The sequence below is a fragment of the Silurus meridionalis genome, chromosome 10 (assembly GCF_014805685.1).
Source record: "Silurus meridionalis isolate SWU-2019-XX chromosome 10, ASM1480568v1, whole genome shotgun sequence".
Lineage (NCBI taxonomy): Eukaryota > Metazoa > Chordata > Actinopteri > Siluriformes > Siluridae > Silurus > Silurus meridionalis.
The window spans coordinates 20,530,833-20,553,024 of NC_060893.1; the positions used below are offsets into that span (position 1 = coordinate 20,530,833).

The 22,192-nt window shown below is 40.0% G+C and overlaps 2 protein-coding genes across 8 annotated transcripts in view; both read left to right on the top strand.

Annotated features, from left to right (window-relative positions):
- Positions 1-413: 413 nt before the first annotated feature.
- LOC124392829 (nucleolar protein dao-5-like) lies at positions 414-17,576 on the top strand. Of its 6 annotated transcripts, none has more exons than XM_046860066.1 (12): positions 414-964; positions 1,043-1,129; positions 1,246-1,311; positions 3,284-3,373; positions 3,555-3,638; positions 6,517-6,639; positions 8,517-8,609; positions 9,941-10,156; positions 11,842-11,940; positions 16,101-16,205; positions 16,806-16,870; positions 16,977-17,576. In XM_046860066.1, exons 1-11 carry the CDS (start codon positions 940-942, stop codon positions 16,841-16,843), a joined length of 1,026 nt encoding a protein of 341 aa, XP_046716022.1. In that variant the 5' UTR covers positions 414-939; the 3' UTR covers positions 16,844-16,870; positions 16,977-17,576. The 6 variants fall into 6 exon arrangements, with proteins under 6 accessions (XP_046716022.1, XP_046716023.1, XP_046716025.1 ...); XM_046860067.1 differs by having other exon boundaries at positions 17,447-17,576; XM_046860068.1 differs by having other exon boundaries at positions 416-964; positions 1,043-1,120.
- Positions 17,577-21,913: 4,337 nt separating this feature from the next.
- The window catches only part of LOC124392376 (probable C-mannosyltransferase DPY19L4), a 23,070-nt gene continuing 22,791 nt past the window's right edge, over positions 21,914-22,192 (top strand). For both annotated transcript variants that reach the window (XM_046859343.1, XM_046859342.1), the window contains exons 1-2: positions 21,914-22,004; positions 22,122-22,192. The exon at positions 22,122-22,192 is cut by the window's right edge and continues 14 nt beyond it. The gene's annotated coding sequence lies outside the window, so the exon portion shown is untranslated. The remainder of the gene's footprint in view (positions 22,005-22,121) is intronic.

The following is a 22,192-nucleotide window of genomic DNA, read 5'->3' on the forward strand; positions in this document are numbered from 1 at the left end:
AGATCACGAGAAAATTAAGTTGAGATTAGGAGATAAACAACTTTATTGTTGAGATCACGAGATAAACAACTTTTATGTCGAGATCACGAGATAAACAACTTTTATGTTGAGATGTTTATGTTTGATCACGAGATAAACAACTTTTATGTCGAGATCACGAGATAAACAACTTTTACGTCGAGATCACGAGATAAACAACTTTTATGTCGAGATCACGAGAAAATTATGTTGTGACAAAAAATACTTTATCTCGACATCACGGGAAAATTAAGTCATGATAACAAGAACACAACTTTTGTTATGTCGAGATAACGATAAAAACAAGAAAGAAAAAATATAAATAAATTCATGACCTCAGAACTTCCGTAGTCTTCGATACCAAATGACTGTTTCGGCAGGGGTTTCTGCAAATTCCTGCGCAAATGCTGCGCATTTGTAACGCGCACGAAGGCGTCCTTTGAATGCATGGCGGCGCTGTATGTATGGATTATGCGTCAAGGTTTCTGCCCTGGTTATGGAAATGCTAATGGGTCATGCGATCATAAGTAGATAATAAAATAGCATTTTGTAAAAATTGATATATATTTTTAAGAATTAACGCTAGGATTATAGTGTCGTTGCTGTTTGCACGGAGCTAAAACTGTTAGCTTAGCGACATGCATTAAGGCCCGATGGTGAGATGGTCCTGGATGTGAGCATCAGGAGGCCACCCTGTGTTAGATATTAGTCTTCAGCTCCATATGCATGCTCTACTATTCTATATTTTAGTTTCTTGATCTCGAAAGTGATCGTGACGTTCCTCAAACATGTACAATAAGATAAGCATTGGTTGATGATGATGATGTGGACCTATTAATTCAAAGAAATTGATTTACTGAAGGCTTTGGATAGATCTTTCCTCTGAGCTGAACACCTTTAACTCCCAGAACAGCAGCTAACATGACCGGCATCCAGTCCAGAGATGGTAAAATGAGCTCACACACTTGATTTCTGAGCAGGTTCCAAGGTTTCCAGACTCTAAGGGTTGTGTTTGTGTATATAGAGTTGGTTGGAGACACTTCAGATGATGAACCTCTGAGCAAAACCTTGAAACCTGGAAAAAAGGGTTCTGAAGATGCATGTAAGACTGGTATCTGTTGTCATCGATTCTTTCAAGCACTTTCTCCTAATATTCCCTGTATTATAGTTTTTATTTCTTTTTTACTATCTTTACTATCTTTTTACTAACTCAATCTGTGTTTTCAGCTTCTGATATCGTGGAAGACGCTTCACCAAAGAAACCCCTCAAAGAGCCTACATCTACTGCGGATGGTAAAAAAAAAAGTTTGTCTTTAAATGTGCCCCAGCAAAATTTCTGTTCAATTTCAATTGAACGGTGAACTCGAGCATGTTTGATGAGCGTCACATAACTTTTGCTCTTCCATTGTTTTTGTGAGTTTCCCCAGTTCTCTGTTTTCTTCAGGTTGATTGGTTGCTCTAAATTGCCCTGAGTGATTGTGAAAATATATGCCATACATACATACATATCAAACATACTTGCTTGAAGGAGACATAAACATTTAGGTGTGTCTGAGTGGAACAGACGGATAGACGGATGTGTCTGAGTGGAACAGACGGATAGACGGGTGTGTCTGAGTGGGACAGACGGATAGACGGGTGTGTCTGAGTGGGACAGACGGATAGACGGGTGTGTCTGAGTGGGACAGACGGGTGTGTCTGAGTGGGACAGACGGGTGTGTCTGAGTGGGACAGGCGGGTGTGTCTGAGTGGGACAGGCGGTGTGTCTGAGTGGGACAGACTTGTGTGTCTGAGTGGGACAGACGGATGAGCAGGTGTGTCTGAGTGGGACAGACGGGTGTGTCTGAGTGGGACAGACGGGTGTGTCTGAGTGGGATAGACGGGTGTGTCTGAGCGGGACAGACGTATAGACGGGTGTGTCTCAGTGGGATAGGCGGGTGAGTCTGAGTAGGACAGACATATAGACGGGTGTGTCTGAGTGGGACAGACGGGTGTGTCTGAGTGGGACAGACGGGTGTGTCTGAGTGGGACAGACGGGTGTGTCTGAGTGGGACAGACGGGTGTGTCTGAGTGGGACAGACGGGTGTGTCTGAGTGGGACAGATGGGTGTGTCTGAGTGGGACAGACGGATAGACGGGTGTGTCTGAGTGGGACAGACGGATAGACGGGTGTGTCTGAGTGGGACAGACGGATAGACGGGTGTGTCTGAGCGGTACAGACGTATAGACGGGTGTGTCTCAGTGGGATAGGCGGGTGTGTCTGAGTGGGACAGACATAGACGGGTGTGTCTGAGTGGGACAGACGGTGTGTCTGAGTGGGACAGACGGGGTGTCTGAGTGGGACAGACTTGTGTGTCTGAGTGGGACAGACGGATAGCGGGTGTGTCTGAGTGGGACAGACGGTGTGTCTGAGTGGGACAGACGGTGTGTCTGAGTGGGATAGACGGGTGTGTCTGAGCGGGACAGACGGATAGCGGGTGTGTCTCAGTGGGATAGGCGGGTGTGTCTGAGTGGGACAGACATAGACGGGTGTGTCTGAGTGGGACAGACGGTGTGTCTGAGTGGGACAGACGGGTGTGTCTGAGTGGGACAGACATAGACGGGTGTGTCTGAGTGGGACAGACGGTGTGTCTGAGTGGGACAGACGGATAGACGGTGTGTCTGAGTGGGACAGATGGGTGTGTCTGAGTGGGACAGACGGATAGACGGGTGTGTCTGAGTGGGACAGGACGGATAGACGGGTGTGTCTGAGTGGGACAGGACGGATAGACGGGTGTGTCTCAGTGGGATAGGCGGGTGTGTCTGAGTGGGACAGACATAGACGGGTGTGTCTGAGTGGGACAGACGGGTGTGTCTGAGTGGGACAGACGGGTGTGTCTGAGTGGGACAGACGGGTGTGTCTGAGTGGGACAGACGGATAGACGGGTGTGTCTCGGTGGGACAGACGGATAGACGGGTGTGTCTCAGTGGGACAGACGGATAGACGGGTGTGTCTCAGTGGGACAGACGGATAGACGGGTGTGTCTGAGTGGGACAGACGGATAGACGGGGGTGTCTGAGCGGGACAGACGGATAGACGGGTGTGTCTCAGTGGGATAGGCGGGTGAGTCTGAGTAGGACATACATATAGACAGGTGTGTCTGAGTTGGACAGATGGCTAGAGGGGTGTGTCTGAGTGGGATAGATGGATAGATGGGTGTGTCTGAGTTGGACAAAAGGGAGATGGACTCACCTATTAATACTATTCAAATTGTTTTGTTTCTCAGAGTGTCCTGGACACAGCTCTGATGACGAGCCTCTGAGCAAACTGAATGAATCAAAGGGGGCCAAGCGCTCAAGTAAACAGCAAGAGACTGGTACGTGTCACATCAGTTCATTAACCTTTATATATGTACATTTTTTTTTTAAATGAAAAGTTTCTGGTAACAGTTACAGTCCCTCCTGGTGAAAATCAAAACCCAAAGGTACTTAAAGCCAGGGTTACTTAAAAGTTTGCACTCCACCATTTATAATTATATGTAACGGTGCGGCTTTAAGCTTCGGACTCTGAAGACAATCAGCCGCTGAAGCTTTTCATCAAGAAGAAGATGAAGCAGAAGGCTGGTTCAGAAGAGACTGAAGGTGTGTTCATGATGAGTTTAGATTAAAGTTCCTTCTTTCCTTTTTTATTCAACTACTCACTCGTACAGTCAGACATTCATTTATTCATTTCCTATCCACTTAATTACTCCCAAATGTATTCCCTTACTCCGTCACACAATTATTCACTCACTCACTCACACTTATCAATTTAATTATTCCTACATACAGTATATTCAGTTCAGTTTATTTTTATTTGTATGTATAAAAATGAATGTATAAGATTGTTCTTTATAAGTGTAAGTTTGTCCCTCATGAGCAAGCTGGTGGCGACTGTGGCAGGGAAAAACTCCACAAAATGGCATGAGAGAGAAACCTATAGAGGAACCAGACTCGAGGGAACCCATTTTCATCTGGGTTTCATCGAATGTCTATTTATTACAGATAAGCGATGTTAAGGTGTGCAGTGATGGGGATCAGATGCAAACTGTAGTCCTGAGTCAGTGTAGCAGACTGTTGAAATTAAGTACAGTCCAAATCTATCCTCGAAATCCTGTCTTACTCTGTAATATCATAGATCCCCAGGCCGTGGATATGAAACATCCCCAGCTGCACAGAGTGGCCTCCAATCAAAGAGAACCCCATCCAGAGAGAGGCTGGAAAAAAGCAGGCATATCTGGGGAGAGGGACAGGAACAGTGGTCACTGGTACCCCAGGAGCATGTTTAACTTGACAGAGAGAGAGAAAGTTATGGATTATTAGGTATCCTTATTGTATAAATGTTGGGGACTCCAGCAAGACTCGTTATGGCAGCATAACTAAAAGGGTAACACCAACATGAAGGATCTCTGGGATAAGAGACGGCCCACTACACCACTGTCAACAAACCTGAGTGAACGTGTGAATGTGAGGGGACGACAGCAAACAAATATCCCTGTTCACCAAACACTCTATATCCATGCTCCCTCCAGATCTGAGCCTTTACCTAAGAAAAATCTACTGATCAAAGGCTTGACTGAATAAATAAGTTTTCAACCTCGACTTGAACACTGAGACTGTGTCTGAGTCCCGAACACTGGTTGGAAGGCTGTTCCATAACTGTGGGGTTTATAAGAGAAAGATCTGCCCCCTGCTGTAGTCTTCATTATTTGAGGAACCAACAAGTAGCCTGCACCCTTTTAACTAAGTAGGCGTGGGGGATCATACTGGTACAGAAGTTCACTCAGATACTGCAGCGCGAGACCGTTAAGTGCTTTATACGTCAGTAGTAGTATTTTATAATCAATGCGATATTTGATTAGGAGTTGTGTAGACTGATTAAAACAGGAGTGATGTGGTCATATTTTCTAGATCTAGTGAGGACTCTTGCTGCTGCATTCTGAACTAACTGAAGCTTATTTATGCACTTACTCGAACACCCAGACAGTAAAGCGTTACAGTAGTCTAATCTAGAAGTAACAAAAGCATGAACTAGTTTTTCTGCATCCTGTAACGACATCATATTTCTAATTTTAGCAATATTTCTAAGATGAAAGAAGGCGATCCTGGTGATATTATTCACACCCTTAAAGGAAAAACTAGGGTCAATAATAACACCAAGGTCTTTGACTTCTGTACACACTGAGACGAAAAGACAGAGATGCTACGTAATCGCAAAGTTTACTTCTAGCTGCATGTGGTCCTAGTACAAGTACTTCCGTCTGATCCGAGTTGAGCAGAAGAAAGTTATCAAGCATCCACTGTCTAATGTCCTTTACACACTCCTCAACATTGTTAAGCTGAGCTCTCTCATCTGGCTTTGCTGAAATATACAGCTGTGTATCATCAGCATAGCAATGGAAGCGAATACTATGTTTATTTATAATTTCACCCAGAGGCAGTATATATAAAGAAAAAAGCAGTGGCCCAAGACAGATCCTTGCGCCACACCAAACTTTACCTCAGAGAGTGTGGAGAACTCACCATTTACATCAACAAACTGATAGTGATCAGTCAGATAAGACCTAAGCCAGGAGAGAGCTGTTCCCTTTAGTCCAACAACATTTTCTAGTCTAGCAAGGAGGATATTATGATGAGTGGTGTCAAAAGCTGCATTAAGGTCGACCAAAACAAGTAAAGAGACACAACACTGATCAGAGGCCAATAACAGGTCATTTACCACCTTAACTAGCGCCGTCTCTGTGCTATGATGAGGCCGAAATCCTGACTGATACATTTCAAAAATGTTATTCCTAAGTAGATGTGAGCAGAACTGCTGTGCTACAATCTTTTTCTAGAATCTTGGAGATAAAGGAGAGATTTGATATTGGCCTATAGTTGGACAGGTGACCTGGTTCAAGGTCAGGTTTCATAATTAGGGGGTTGATCTTGAAGTTTAAAACGATTTGGGTACATAACCAGTGCTAATGGAAGAGTTTATTTTATGTTTATGGTCAATTTCTTTCTGAAATTATCTGTTTGGAGAAACTTGTAGGCAAGGGCTCAAGAATACAAGTTGATGAGGAAATAAATGAATTTGTCATTCTCTTGAATTGGAGTAACATTTGTAATTGATTGTTAGAATTATAGTGCTGTCTACAAGGGTTATTTATAAAATATTCTCTCACTTGTTTATTTATTCCTCCACTCACTCTTTTAATTATTTACTTAGTCACTCTTCACATGTTCCCCCAGTCCTTTTGCTTACTTACTTACTCTTTCTGGAATTCATTAATTTGCTCACTTATTGCACACATTTCTTCTTTCAAATATTACTGGTCTCTCTTTCACCACCCTTATAATAGTTTAGCTTTAGAGCAATGCTGTTACTCATATAGCTATAAACCGTCATAGTCATGTACGAGCTATACTTTGGATCACTGACGTTTTCATTTGTTTAAAAGAGCGCTGCGAGAAATCCGTTAAGTTTCTCTGTTTGTAGATGCCAGGAAGACCAGAAGCCCAAAAAAGCGTAAAGTTGCAACAAAAGCTTCGAGGATCAGAGTGTCATCACCATCACCATCGCGGTCACCAGCGAAGGTCACACAGAGGAGAGGACGAAAAGGTAGTGATCCTGAGTCCTGCACTGTTACATTTGAGACATTTTCAGGCATACGGTATGTGAATTAGAAAGCGTTCACATTCGTTACCGCTAGAGGTCGACTAGAGGTTGATTGCTGGAACTATCAGCTATCAGCAGAAATCCATACCGATAGTTTTCCATGCTTCCGTTCAACAAGAGTTCTTGTCCTTACAAGAGCTGCCTCTAGAGGGGAATCACTGACGCCACTTGCTGTTTGTTTTTACACACAAGCCTACGTGCTGCACGGAGAGCGCTATATTATATTTAATATTTATAATTTATCATTATATAATTGTTTATTAATCAATATATTTTCTTCATTTAGCACATTTTAATGATTCAGCAAAAAATGTTTTGTTTAACTTTTTTTTTGTTTTTACATGGAGTATTATTTTATATACAGTATCTATTTTAAGAACTATCGGTTGATTAATCGGTAATCGGCAAGTACGATCCAACCTAGCTATCGATATCTGTAAAATTCACAGGTCAGTTGACCTCTTGTTCTATTAAACTACAGCTACGGAGCCAGGGAGACGGCTTTATGGCTTTTTATTTTGTTCCTATTCTTTAATTGTTTTTATATTTAGGACAGTTGATAAAAAGCTGACTAGGCAGACCCTCAGTAAATAACAGTTTGATGGTATTTTTGTATTCTCTGGTGCTGTATATACATCCTGTAGTCTATAACACTGGATACTAAAGACTTGGATTTCGGAACTGCCATTTTTTTGTTCTCGTTCAGCGAATAAGCTCTGCCCCTGCCATTGGACAAGTTGATATTTGATTGGATCTGATTGGACTTTTTATGCTCTTACATACTGAAGGAATCATGTTAGAAAGGAAAACGATCTATTTGTTCTGAACTTGTTCCACCAGGTCAGACAGGATACACCAGGATAGTTAGCACCATCTGCCCTCTTCTACATACTGTACATAAGCTCACAGATTCTCAGTACTATCTAGTGTTGCTGTGATTGACAGGAGCAAGATTATCAGCACCCATTTAAAAAATTGTATTTGTTTACTGGGCAAATGATTTTATTTAAAACGGTTCAATTATAGAGCCCTGGCTCTGTTAAAGGAGCTAACCAGAATAAACCTTCTGCAAGGTGGAGTTTCTACCAAACCATCATCCAATAAAAAATAAATAATATGAAATAATGACATGGCACCACAATGGAGGTACATTTCCTCAGTAAAGGGCATCATTGAATTTATACCGAATTGCCGTTTTATTAAGAACACTTCACTCACACACCTATTGTGTAAACTCAATGGTTATTTCGGGTCAAGTACAAATACGGAGCTCATCTGTTGCTATTATTTGCATCCCTCTTTGCAAATAGACAGGGATCTTCTACCATTGAGCCAAGGTAATCAGGAGAATTTTAGCCCAGTGACGCTGACACATTTTGCGTAACGTTGAATTGGGGGGGAAGGCAATTAATAAAAACCCCCACAAATTCCTGCTCGGAAAAAAGTCTCCTGAAACTACAGAACTTGAAAGACATGAAAGATTTTTGAACACACAACTAAACAGATTGAAGTGGAAGCTTGTGCTTAAGACTTTCATTCATTTAAATTCCTAGCACCTCCAAGCTACCACTCCTGGGTACCTGCTTAGTTGAATAAAATGAGATAATTGTAATTCTTGTAAACGTAGATCGTCATTTTAAGAACATGATAAATGTCATTTTTAGCTCCAAATTCCCAATTCCAAGTAAATCCAAACCCTGCAGTTGTTATTGTATACCCAAGTGTATTGAAACCATCCCCAATTGTAAAGTTGACACCATTGATCAAGTGTTTCCTGGATTTCCAGCACAGTGATGTGACGTGTTGGTTCGTTTTCCTAGGTAAGGACAACTCGAAGAAGAAGGCATCGGGACACTCACCAGCTACGAACACGACACCTAAAAGGAGAGGACGTGCAAAAAAAGAAGGAAAAGGTGCAGCTGTTAGGCTTTGTTTTTACTCTCAGGTTCTGATGCGAAACAGATGCAGAAACAACACATTTTGTTGTTTGACATTTTGTTGTAATTCCAAGCGTGATGTTTCGTTGTTTTGCAATTCACGGATTGATTCACCGACAAAACGGGACAAGTTCAATTAAGGAAAATGTCCTAGAATTTATATTTTTATAACAATGAAATGTAAACCTTAGTAGTAATTCGGGTTTTTTTGTATTATGACAGTTTTTCTGCATATATTTAAGATGCACTATATGGCAAAAGTTTGTTTCCCAGAGTTTCTTTCCCAAACCGTTACCACAAGGTTGAGCTATGGGACCAAAACCTGTCCCAGCGTTACAATGCCAGTGTACACAAACCCAGCCCCATTAAGAAATGCTGTACATGGGATGGAATGGAAGATCTTGAGTGGCCTGCTATAGAGCTCTGAACTCAACCCTATTGAACATAATAAATTCGAACACTGGGGGCACCCCAGGCCTCCTCACCTACATAAGTTCCCGCCTTTGTGGCTGAATGAAATCCCAGAAATCTCCACAAGGTCGCTCGTATCTCAGTTTGCTCGTACTACAGGGTTTTACTGTATTTGGTAAAGCATTACATTGATTGCATTTCCATGTGTATTTATAAATCCTAATAGAATAAGGATTTGTTAGAATATAGAATAAAACAATAACAATAATACTAAATTTTATTTCAAGGCACCTTTCAAAACACTCAAGGACACCATACAATTGAATGATAATCTTAAAAACAAGACACACAACAGCTGTTTAACTGTTCAAATTGATCAGAAAAAGCTAATGTGTTTTAACACATGAATTAAAAGTGGTCAGACAGTCACTTATAAATTGTGGAAAAGTATTCCAAAGATGAGGAGCAGCCCAGCTAAATGCTCTAGATCCCATAGTGACTAAATTAATAGAAGGTACTTCGAGGGAAACAGATGAAGAAGAGCTGAGGGTACGCTCTGGGATGCGAGTATGAAGCAAGTCAGAGATGTATGAGGGTGAAAGATTATAACCTTTAAAAGTGTTGTATAATCTTTACTGTGTTCGATATGCGAGAGGAAGCCAGTGTAGATGATAGAGAACAGGAGCGATATGCTCAGTGAAGGAGCTTCTGGTAATTATACGGGTAGTTGAGTTCTGGACCTGTTGATGTTCATGAGTTTGTGAGGTTATCCAAACAGAAGAGAGTTCCAATAATTGATCAGTTTTGCACATTGATTATGATGCTGTGAAGTATTTTATGAAATGAATAGAATCAAATGTGAGCGTAAATACTAAAACTGGTTCCTTCCTGTTTAGCGTGCAGCGACAGCTCGGACGACGAGCCCTTGAGCGAGCCAGCGAGGAAGAAAGGCGAGCCAGCGAGGAAGAAAGGTGAGCTGGCGAGGAAGAAGGGTGAGCCGGAGATGAAGCAGGCGGTGGTGCTGTTAGAGAGGATGTCCGAACAAGACGTCATGGACGCAGTGGCACGGGGAGGCACACACACACAAGAGCAGAAAAGTGCAGCCAGAGCAGGTAACGACAGACTGCGAATCAAGATTCCATACCGATCTGTGGAAAGAAATGATTTTATTAATCATGTCATGTCGGGTAGCGAGTAGGGTTGCAAAGGTGTGGTAAATTTACGGAAACTTTCCATGGGAACTTCATCTGGGGAATTTGGAAAATATTCTAAGTCGGAAACTTACCAGGAATTTATGGGAAATAATGAAAAATGTAGGGGAATTTAAATAAACTGTATCATATACAAACATAAATACAAACATTTCTTTTTGGTATTAAGCTGATGCTTGCAAACGATTACAGATTTTTAAAAAAAATAGTAGTTTTTACTTCTTTTTGAATAATTTATTTGCGCAATAGCGGGCATTTTTCTGAAATTATTCCATTTAGGAAACAATTTATGTTATGTTACTGAGGAATCGGTGCGTGTAGGGGGCGTGGCCTCAGTAGCCCTGCAGTAAGTGTGCTGTGCGGATGTGATAGACGAATTCTCAGGGTAGAAATTCAACTGAAATTGCAATTCAATCTGGTTATTTTAACTGAAATGATCCTGCAAGGTTTATTTTCAACTACATTTAAGTTCCCTGTAATAGGCCAAGCTGCAATTTTTGTAAATTCACAGTTTATTCTCAACACAGTTAATTCCCATTTCGGGGGGTTGTGTTGTGTTGAGTGCAGTGACACTTCATAGGCAATAGTTTGGGAAAGAGTCATATATAGGTGCGTTGGGCAAATACTTCTGCTCATATGGTGTATAACACTAATTGTGCAAAAAATGCATAGAAACTATATAGTCGCTTCGATTCTCTTTTATACCCCTTATTATACATGAATTTTAAATGTTATATATATATATATATATATATATATATATATATATATATATATATATAAAATCAGTATCAGCAAATCCCAGTTTATGTCAATTTTATTTTTGTGTCAGAAACAGTTTAATGAAATTTTTTTTAAAAAAGCTTTAAAATTTAAGTGGCATATTCACATAATTATTTTACAATATTTTTCATTACACTTTATGAAAAAATTAATTCACATTTAGTCTCTGTTTTCTGTTCTAATATCCTCCACTCTTCTGGGAAGATGTTCCACTAGACTTTTGGAGTGTGTTTGTGGAGATTTGTGTGAGATTCATTCAGCCATGAGGGTGTGAGTGAAGTCAGGTGCTGATGTAGGTGAGAAGGTGAGGAGGCCTGGGGTGCAGTCAGCATTCACAATAATCCCAAAAGGTGTTCAGTAGGGTTTAGAGCTTTCCAGCAGGAGATCTTTCACACTAACCCATGCAAAGGTTCTACTTATGGAGCTGCTTTGTGCACAGGGGCATTGACCTGCTGGAAGAACCTCATATTGGGTGAAAAATAGTGCTTTTGGCCGCACACTTTTTTTTTTTAATTACCGTGATTTGTGTTTTTCTCGTTCCCCGGATCTGGTCGGTGTTCCTTGAAGATGATCGGCTTTTCGAGAAATCAGCAGGAAAGATTTCGAGGAATTCATTAAAAACAGCGTGTACTCGGAAACTCTGCGAAGAACAGATGATGTTCTTTGAAAGCGATTGTAGAAATATACCACTCGAGCCGAGCTTTTACAGTAATCACCCAGTTCTTTTGTCCCCGCTCTCTCTCTCGCTTTCTTTTTCTCCCTCCGTGTCTCTCTTCTCTCTCGGTCTCCCGCACGTTGTTCAGAGAGCGCAGTCGAGAGCTCGGACGAGGAGCCTCTGAGTCTTAAGATGAAGAGACTGAAAGAGCAGAGTAAGGCTGCGCGAGGCCGGAGACCTGCAGCAGGTAACCGTTTTCCTGCAAGACACAACTAAACAGATGCACCAAATTGCTTTATTCTTCTTACACACTATATTCCCAAAAGTATTGGGTCACCTGGTCATAAGTGCAGTATGTGATATTTGCGCTTCGCATTCCATATTTAGCCCCAATTTGCTCGTATTATTCCCTCCACTCTTCTGGGAAGATGTTCCACCAGATTTTGGAGTGTGCTTATGGATGTTTGTGTTCATCAGACACAAGGGTGTTATGAAAGGCAGGTACTGATGTAGGTGAGGAGACCTGGGGTGCAGTCAACTTTCAAATCCATCCCAAAGGTATTCAGTAGAGATGAGATCAGAGCTCTATAGCAGCAAGATCTTTCTCTCCAAAGCATGTAAAGCAGATCTTCAAGGTGCTCACTTTGTGCACTTTGCCATGCTGGAACAGGTTTTGGGTTTCCAAGTTAATGTGAATGCAAAATTTTACTAAAGCCGATTGAGTGCCTCCAACTTTGTGGTAACAGTTTGGAAAAGAAGCACATAAAGCAGGAAAGATCAGGTGACCCAATACTTTTGGCAGTATAGTGTATATTCTAATCATATTTGTTTGAATGTATTTTTTTTTTTCCTCCAGTTTTTTTTTATGCATAGTGTAATCGTCAATATTTTTTTCGGCTTATTCAGACAGACCATGTGGTCGCTTCTTTATTGCATTTTCTAATCGTTTGTCTCCTGCGGCGTTCGGATGGATATGAACAGTTTGCTGTATCAGCTACAGTTGCCATGAACTGTTTTGTGCCCAAGTCTCCATCACTGAACAGCTGATAACCACAACAATGAAGAGATATTCACCGTCACTCAGATGAGGATGGGGTTCCCTTTTTAGGGCTGGTTCCTATCAAGGTCACCCGTCACCTCTGGCTCAGTCATTAGGGATAAAAACTAATTTTTAGTGTATTGTGTGTGTGTGTGTGTGTGTGTGTGTGTGTGTGTGTGTGTGTGTGTGTGTATATACGGTAGTGTAAATAGTGTATCGTTTACACACGACGGTAGTGTGAATACTGTATCGTTTACACATGACGGTAGTGTGAATACTGTAACGTTTACACATGAGGGTAGTGTGAATAGTGTATAGTTTACACATGACGGTAGTATAAATAGTGTATAGTTTACACATGACGGTAGTGTGAATAGTGTATAGTTTACACATGACGGTAGTGTGAATAGTGTATAGTTTACACGTGACGGTAGTGTAAATAGTGTATAGTTTACACGTGACGGTAGTGTAAATAGTGTATTGTTTACACATGACGGTAGTGTGAATAGTGTATAGTTTACACATGACGGTAGTGTGAATACTGTATAGTTTACACATGACGGTAGCGTAAATACTGTATTGTTTACACATGACGGTAGTGTGAATACTGTATAGTTTACACATGACGGTAGTGTAAATAGTGTATAGTTTACACATGAGGGTAGTATGAATAGTGTATCGTTTACACATGACGGTAGTGTAAATTCTGTAGTTTACACACGACGGTCGTGTGAATACAGTGGAACCTCGGGTTACAAACGCCCCGGCATACGTATAATTCGGGTTACGAATCGCAGTTCATCAAAATTTTTGCCCTTGGTTACGAACAATATATCGGGATACGAATGTCGCTCACCAAAAAATCGCAGGCAAGTTGGTTGTTTTTGCTCTATCCACGCAGCTCGTCACATCAGTTAGCGCCCTGTGTCCCTAGCGAGAGCATCGTGTTACTTATCCGCTTGAACTTTTCCCGGCAGCAGCGTAACAACTCGTTAGTTGATGCTCGTGGAATGATGAGATGGACAACATTAGCCGATGCATAACCACGTTACTTGTTTTTATGAAGATAGATTAGCAGGGTTACAGTCTTTTCCGAAGTACAATACCCATAATGAATTTCACTCTGGACTTCAATACCAACTGATAGTAGCCTTAAAGAAACAGCTCTCATTTTCCCTCTAATGCAACAATTGTCTCAGCGTTCGTGTTAATAACACTGTCTTTAATATTCTATAATATATAATAATATATAAATAATATAATATAATAAGATTCTCCTTCCAAACAATAACTCTCCCTCCTCCCCTTCTCTGACGTCGTCTCCTGCAGCGAGTCTTCTCAAAGGGAAAGTACCCGGTAAAGATGTTTTCCTCTTTTGTATGTTTTTATGTGGTATGATTTTATTATAACATGTTAAAAGTAAATAATATTAGTGAATATTGGCTTTATTTTTATGAGAGTAATATTTTTGGTTGTCCAGAACGAATTACCGAAGTTTCTGTTCATTATTATGGGGAAATTTGTATCGGGATACGAACTTTTCAGGTTACGAATAAAGTACCGGAACGAATTAAATTCGTAACCCAAGGTTCCACTGTACTGTATAGTTTACACGTGACGGTAGTGTGAATACTGTATCGTTTACACATGACGGTAGTGTGAATAGTGTATAGTTTACACATGACGGTAGTGTAAATAGTGTATAGTTTACACATGACGGTAGCGTAAATAGTGTATAGTTTACACATGAGGGTAGTGTGAATACTGTATAGTTTACACATGACGGTAGTGTGAATAGTGTATAGTTTACACATGAGGGTAGTGTGAATAGTGTATAGTTTACACATGAGGGTAGTGTGAATAGTGTATCGTTTACACATGACGGTAGTGTGAATAGTGTATAGTTTACACATGACGGTAGTGTAAATAGTGTATAGTTTACACATGATGGTAGCGTAAATAGTGTATAGTTTACACATGAGGGTAGTGTGAATACTGTATAGTTTACACATGACGGTAGTGTGAATAGTGTATAGTTTACACATGACGGTAGTGTGAATAGTGTATAGTTTACACATGAGGGTAGTGTGAATAGTGTATCGTTTACACATGACGGTGGCGTAAATAGTGTATAGTTTACATGACAGTAGTGTAAATAGTGTATCGTTTACACATGACGGTAGTGTGAATAGTGTATCGTTTACACATGACGGTAGTGTAAATTCTGTAGTTTACACATGACGGTAGTGTGAATACTGTATAGTTTACACATGACGGTAGTGTGAATACTGTATAGTTTACACATGACGGTAGTGTGAATACTGTATAGTTTACACATGACGGTAGCGTAAATAGTGTATAGTTTACACATGACGGTCGTGTGAATACTGTATAGTTTACACATGACAGTAGTGTAAATAGTGTATAGTTTACACATGACGGTAGTGTGAATAGTGTATCGTTTACACATGAGGGTAGTGTGAATTCTGTAGTTTACACATGAGGGTAGTGTAAATAGTGTATCGTTTACACATGACTGTAGTGTGTAAAGTATACAGTATTTACACTATATGGACAATCTTATTGCGACACCTGACTTTCCCGGCCATAGGTGATTCTTTCATATGTGGTTTTCACGGAGTCTTTAAAAAGTCAAAAATCAAAATTTTAGGCCTTCAAAATTTATTTTGTGCTTCTTAAATCATTTCAAAACAGGTTTTGATTTTCCGACGTCCACGTAACGCAACCGCTAACGCTCATCGAAATGCTCCCTTCTCAATGTTTCGTTTGTTAGTTTGTAGTTCTTTCTTTCGCCGGTCCAAATACAATTCTCTGTATTCTGACTATAAACGTGAACTCTGACTGCACCCCAGACCTTCTCACCTTCTCACCTACATCAGCACCTGACTTCACTCACACCCTAGTGGCTGAATGAATCTCACACAAATCTCCACAAACACACTCTAAAATCTAGTGGAACATCTTCCCAGAAGAGTGGAGGATAGTATAGGAGCACATTGGGAATGAATGTGATAGTCAAAAAGCACGTGTCGTACTCATGACCGGGTGTCCTCGAACTTTTGACACTATAGTGTGTGTATGGGCGGAGCAATTGCTGCTTCGTAAGAACAGGAAATTGGCAAACCTTCGTAAATCGGGGACCTTCTGTATTCGTAAATCGAGATCTGTGTCACTCTGTAAAGCTTCTTCGGGACAACGGCCCTCGTTAAAGGAGTCATAAAAGTAAATCCGAATCGATTCGAGACTCGTGTCCATTGCTGTTTTTTATATATTTTATTGAGTAAAGTAAAACGATTTGTGAAATGGCCCAAAGGAAATGAATTCATGTTGTTCCAACTTGCTCGCAGATGCCAGTTCAGACGACGAGCCTTTGGTGAGGAAAGTAAAAACGGCGAAGGTGAAGGACAAGTTCCGAAAGAGAGCCAACGGAGAAGAGGACACGGTCAAACAAGGTGAGTCTACGTTAACATCCAAAGAGTGACAGATCGCGGCTCTGATCGCTGACGTTAGGACGATTCCGGTGTGTTATCAATAGCTATCTCACGTTAATGTGTCCTTTTTAAACATCCCATTCCAGTTTACTGTTCTAATAACCTCAATAGTGCTGGGAAGATGTTCCACTCGATTTTGGAGTGCGCTTGTGGAAATTTATTCAGGGTGTTAGTAAAGTCAGGTTTTGATGTTTGGGTGAGGTGAGAAAGTGTGGGGTGCAGTCAGCGTTCCATTTCTTCTTGAAGGTGTTCAATCCGGTTGAGGTCTGAGCTCTGTAGCAGGAGAGGAGAAAGAACCACATATGCCTGGAGAAGTCAGGCGTCCCAATACTTTTGCGGGTGTCGCGTTTAGAACGAGCGAGTTCCAGGGACCACTGTATTTAAAAACTGTGTTTCCGGGTAAAAACGTCGGAAAACATTTACAGTATGAACAAAATTTAAGATGATTCGACCCTGTCATATCTTTGTTCGCCACTAGAGGGCCGCAATAAACTACACACTTTGAGAACCACTGGTTTAAAGCATCCCCCCTTTTCCCTCTTCCCTCTTCCCTTTATTCAGATAAAGAGCTGAGCGAGGAGGACGAGCGTCCACACTGAGAGCTTTGGGAAAAGCCGCAAAAAAAAGTGAGTATCGCACGTGAAACACGTCACAGCCTGGTCCTCATAAACCGTTTCTGTGGATGACTAGCGAGGAAGCTGAAGTGTCTCTCGGTGTGTTTTCACTTCCCAGATTCGAATAGAAGAGGACTCGCTCTTTTCACCGTCCTGTGATCAGTAGTTCTGTGCTTCATTTCTTTATATATTTATAGTAACATCTTCCCGCATCTCTTTTTTTTTTTTCTTTTTCTTTTTTTTTTTTTTTTTTTTTTTTAAACTCCTCACCTGAGAATGAATCCCTTTCACACCATTTAAAAAGCTTGACGTTTTTTTTTTTTTATATATATATATATATATATTGTTTTAGCGTTTTATATTTCGTACGGTCTTAATCCGGGCTTTCAGCTTTTTACATTGTGTTTTGATTTGCATTCTATTGTCATTAAATGTAATTGCTATAGTTTCTAGGGGAAAAAACACGGTAACAAGGAATTTGCTTTTGATAATAATGTTGGCGTTAAACACGTGAGAGAGACAGAAACGTGGAGAACGCTGTACAGTAGCTTATTTGTATATATCTATTTTTTTTTTTTTTTTTTTTAGATGGCAGTCATCTTAGTTTCTTGTGATTTAATGTGATTTTAACGGATCGGATCGTCGGATTTCCTGATGGATGAAATATTCTCGCTGTCCGTACAATCAGAAAAAATAAATCTGTGACTTTGTAATGAAATTGTTGTTCTTGTGTCTCATTGCTTTTTTTTATGTGCTAATCCGTAATGTTTTGAATTAACGCCGAATAATAAAAAAAGAAATGGGGTATAACGCTACATAGAATTTACATACAGCGGTTTTTAAGTCACAATTCACAAGTTCAATTCCGGTATGATTATTGCTTGTTTTTTATTAACGCAGTTTAATATTATTAACATTTTTAATATTAACAGTTTACATTTTTACCAACAGTTTGTAAATAAAATGCCTGCTTGGTTTTATATAAAAATCTAATAAACCAAATACACTTTATTATATTGATTACATTGAGTAATTGATTAAATGAAATTAAATAAATGCAGAAATTATAGATTGTTTATAATTTTTTAGACCTCGTTTGGGTAATAAAGATGCATGCATGCGTGTGTGTGTGTGTGTGTGTGTGTGTGTCTTTTACATTTAATCACATTTTTAAACGATATGATCTTAACTGTGATACTTATTTCAGCAGACTTTAACATTGTCTTTCATTCATTCATTCATTTCCTCGAGTTTCTTCTTTTAAAAGACATAAAATGCAGTAAGAATTCGACAGCGCTGGACCGACTTAAAAAAAACTGATGTGCCATGATTTCGTGCCTGTGAAAAAACAAAAGCCGGGTTTTACACCGTACTACGAATCGTATTTTCGGTACAGAGTGACCAGACACGGTGACACTGCGCTAACTCTAGTTTCTTTTATATAACCCTGGCATTGTGTATGTTTTTAATTTTAATAAAAGAAATTTAAAAAAAAACGGTCTGCCACTTGATACGTTTCTGAGTGAACTCGGATTTTAACTATGTTTGTAAGAAGGACTTGTATTCAGTACATATATGCAATATATATATATATATATATATATATATATATATATATATATATATATATATATATATATATAAAAATCATCATGGCACCTGTTAGTGAGTGGATTTATTTATTAGCAAGTGAACATTTTGTCTTTAAAGTTGACGTGTTAGAAGCAGGAAAAATGGACGAGCGTAAGGATTTGAGTTTGACAAGGACCAGGCTGTGATGTCTAGACGACTGGGTCAGAGCATCTCTAAAACTGCAGCTCTTGTGGGATGTTCCTGGTCTGCAGTGGTCAGTTTCTATCAAAAGTGCTCCAATGAAGAAACAGTGGTGAACCTGCGACAGGGTCACAGGACCGAGGATCATCAATGCTCGAGGGGAGCAAAGGCTGGTCGAAGGTTGGTCATCTAACAGAGGAGCTCCTGTAGCTCAAACTGCTTGAATACGTTCATGGTGTTAATGCTTGAAGGGTCACGACTGTTTTGGCAGCAGAAGAGGACCAACACAATATTAGGCAGGTGGTCATAATGTTTATATACACTGGCGATCAAAATTAGAGAACAATTTATAAACAATTGAACAATTCTGAAATAATGTCATCTTCACTGCTCAACAGTTGAAGGAGTTTTTGTCCTGTCTATACCATGCTACCAGAACACCTTTTCCACAAAATAACTAATGAATTAAAAATAATTATTTTGCAGAAAACACACTGATCAAAATTAGAGAACACTTTCAGATACCTCCCAGTTATTGGTGTTAATCTGGTACCTGGTGCTAATTTCCTTGATTATCTGTCAACCCCTATTTAACTGGCAGCCTAACTTCCAGTGTCACTGACTCTGCAAGATGGCGGGCCGTTCTAAAGTGACTGAAAGCCTCCGGCAGCAGGTTGTCCAGATGAAGGCCAAAGGGATGACCCTATCAGCCATAGCAAGACAAGTTGGTCGTTCCAAATCTGTGATTTCAAGAATATTGAATCTTTACAACATCACAAACTCATTCAAGTCCGCCAAGAAGGCTGGTCGACCATGGAAGACAAATACAAGAGAGGACAGGATACTGCGGAGGATCTCAATGGGCAATCGTTTCCACACTGCAGCTGGAATTGCTCACCAGTTTAGCGCTGAACAGGGTAAGGATCTGTCTCGTAATACAGTGTCTCGAGGTTTAAGAGCATTTGGACTGAAAGCCCACTCTGCAGTGACCAAACCTTTCATTAGCAGAAAGAATCAAAAGGCTAGACTAAGCATGTTGTGTGGACAGAAGAGAACTGGTCCAACGTTCACTTCAGTGATGAAAGCAAGTTTAATTTATTTGGGTCCGATAGGAAACATTATGTTCAGCGACAAACTGGAGAAAGACTGAACCCAAAGTGTGTAAAGAAGTCAGTGAAAAGTGGAGGAGGAAGTGTCATGGTTTGGGGCATGTTTTCTGCAGCAGGAGTTGGGCCTCTTATACAGCTACATGGCAGAGTGTATGTAAATGTTTATCAGAACCTTCTTCAACAACATATGGTTCCTTCCATGCGTTCATCTCCCAATCAGCCCGCAGTGTTCATGCAGGACAACGCTCCATGTCACACAGCAAAACGGGTAAAGCAGTTCCTTGAAACTGAAAACATTGAAATCATGACATGGCCTGCCCAGAGTCCTGATCTCAACCCAATAGAGAACCTCTGGAAAATCCTTGGTGACAAAGTTATGGCCAAGAAACTCACTACAGTCACCGAACTGTGGAGGAGACTGGAAGAAGAGTGGACCAAAATCACACCAGAGCAGTGTGAGAGACTCGTGCTGTCCTGTGGCCGCAGATGTGCTGAAGTCATTCAGAGCAGAGGCCTGTACACTTCCTACTAATTGCTGACTTTTGTAACCTTCAGAAAATTTAGTTGTAATCGTTTTCCATGCTACAGTCATTGTTGTTCTCTAGGCATTTCTGCAAAATAATGTTTTTTTTAAATGCCTTAGTTATTTTGTGGAAAAGGTGTTCTGGTAGCATGGTATAGACAGGACAAAAACTCCAGCTGCTCCAACTGTTGAGCAGTGAAGATGACATTATTTCAGAATAGTTCAATTGTTTATAAATTGTTCTCTAATTTTGATCGCCAGTGTATATATACATACATACATACATACACACACTGAACAAAATTTAGGAGGTTTATGAATGTGGTGAAGGGGTATGGAGACGGATCATTGAGCATTCATTGAGCATTGATCATTGAGCATTCAATTCACAGGCAACGGCTCTTGTGGATGTTCCTGCAGTCAGCATAGCGATTGCACGTTCCCTCAAAACTTGTGGCATTGTGCTGTGTGATAAAACTGCACATTATAGAGTGGTCTTTTATTGTGGCCCGCCTGAGGCACACCTGTGTAATAATCATGCTGTCTAATCAGCATCTCGATATGCCACACCTGTGAGGTGGATGATTCTCTCAGCAAAGAAGAAGCGCTCACTCAGACAGATTTGTGAACAATATTAGAGAAAAAAGCCTTTTCTGTACATAGAAAAAGTCTTAGATCTTTGAGTTCAACTCGTAAAATGGGGGCAAAAACAAAAGTATTGCGTTTACAATTTTGTTGAGTATAAATACTGTTTATCCCATCTGGGGTGTATGTCCACCTCACATTAGGCACCAGGATGAAGTGTTTACCAAATCAAATTTTTTACAATATTATAACTATTAGTAATAAATCACATTAATAAGAAGAAATCGCAGATACACTCAAAATTAGGCTGCTGCAATACAAAGAATAAAATTTGATTGTGGACAGATTTATTTTTAGAATTTAACCGAAAAACTATGATGTTAAATTGAAGAATAATAATATAATAATAATAATAATAATAATAATTATATCAGCAAATTTGTATTTGTGTGTTTTGCTGTAGTGTTAAACATTTTAAAAGATCAAAATTTGCAAAGCATCACTAATGAACCAATTACACAGACTGTAAAACAGAGAATTAGCATCATTTATTATTTATCATTTAAACAAGGCCGTGTTTCCGCTGAATCCTGAACCTGCACAGGCATGAAATCGGTGCAACTTCGTGTCATTGCCGACGTTTTTACAACGACGTAGGGTTTTGTATTCCAAAGGGTGTCTATAAAAATGTATATTTATTTTTTTTTGTTATTTAATTTTATTTAATCAATTTTATTCATGCCAATTTAATCAATAAATCAATTTACTCAATATATTAAAGTATTTTTTATTTAAACCAACCAGTCACTTTATTAAAATGATTTTAAACACGTAAACTATCCACACATGTTAATAATAAAAACCTTTTGCATTTCTTTTCTCTAACGGTACTAAAATCGAACCGAACCGTGACTTAAAAACCGAGGTACGTACCGAACCGTGAATTTTGTGCACCGTTACACCTGTAGTATCTACTGAGTAGAATTGATGCGCATTTCCTGCGCAGTAGTGATCACCAGTAACGCAAAATGAAACGCTATATTGTCCTGCGTCGCATTCCGTAGCAGATAAAGCTGCAAACTTTATGCGCAGGAAGCTCGCTGGAGGAAGTTCCTCAGCTCTAGTTTGGTGCTCATTTCCCTAACTTCCAGCTCGGGTTTGTTTTTTTTTATTAATAAATATATATAGGAAATAAACCTGTAGTCGGATCTCAGTTTGAGGAATAGCTGGAGATTTTAATTTAGTTATTTATTTTGTCCAATCTCTTGTTCAGCATCAGATACAGAGGAATGAAGAAGGAGCTGCAAGAACATCATCAATAATCATTATAATACCAATAAACCC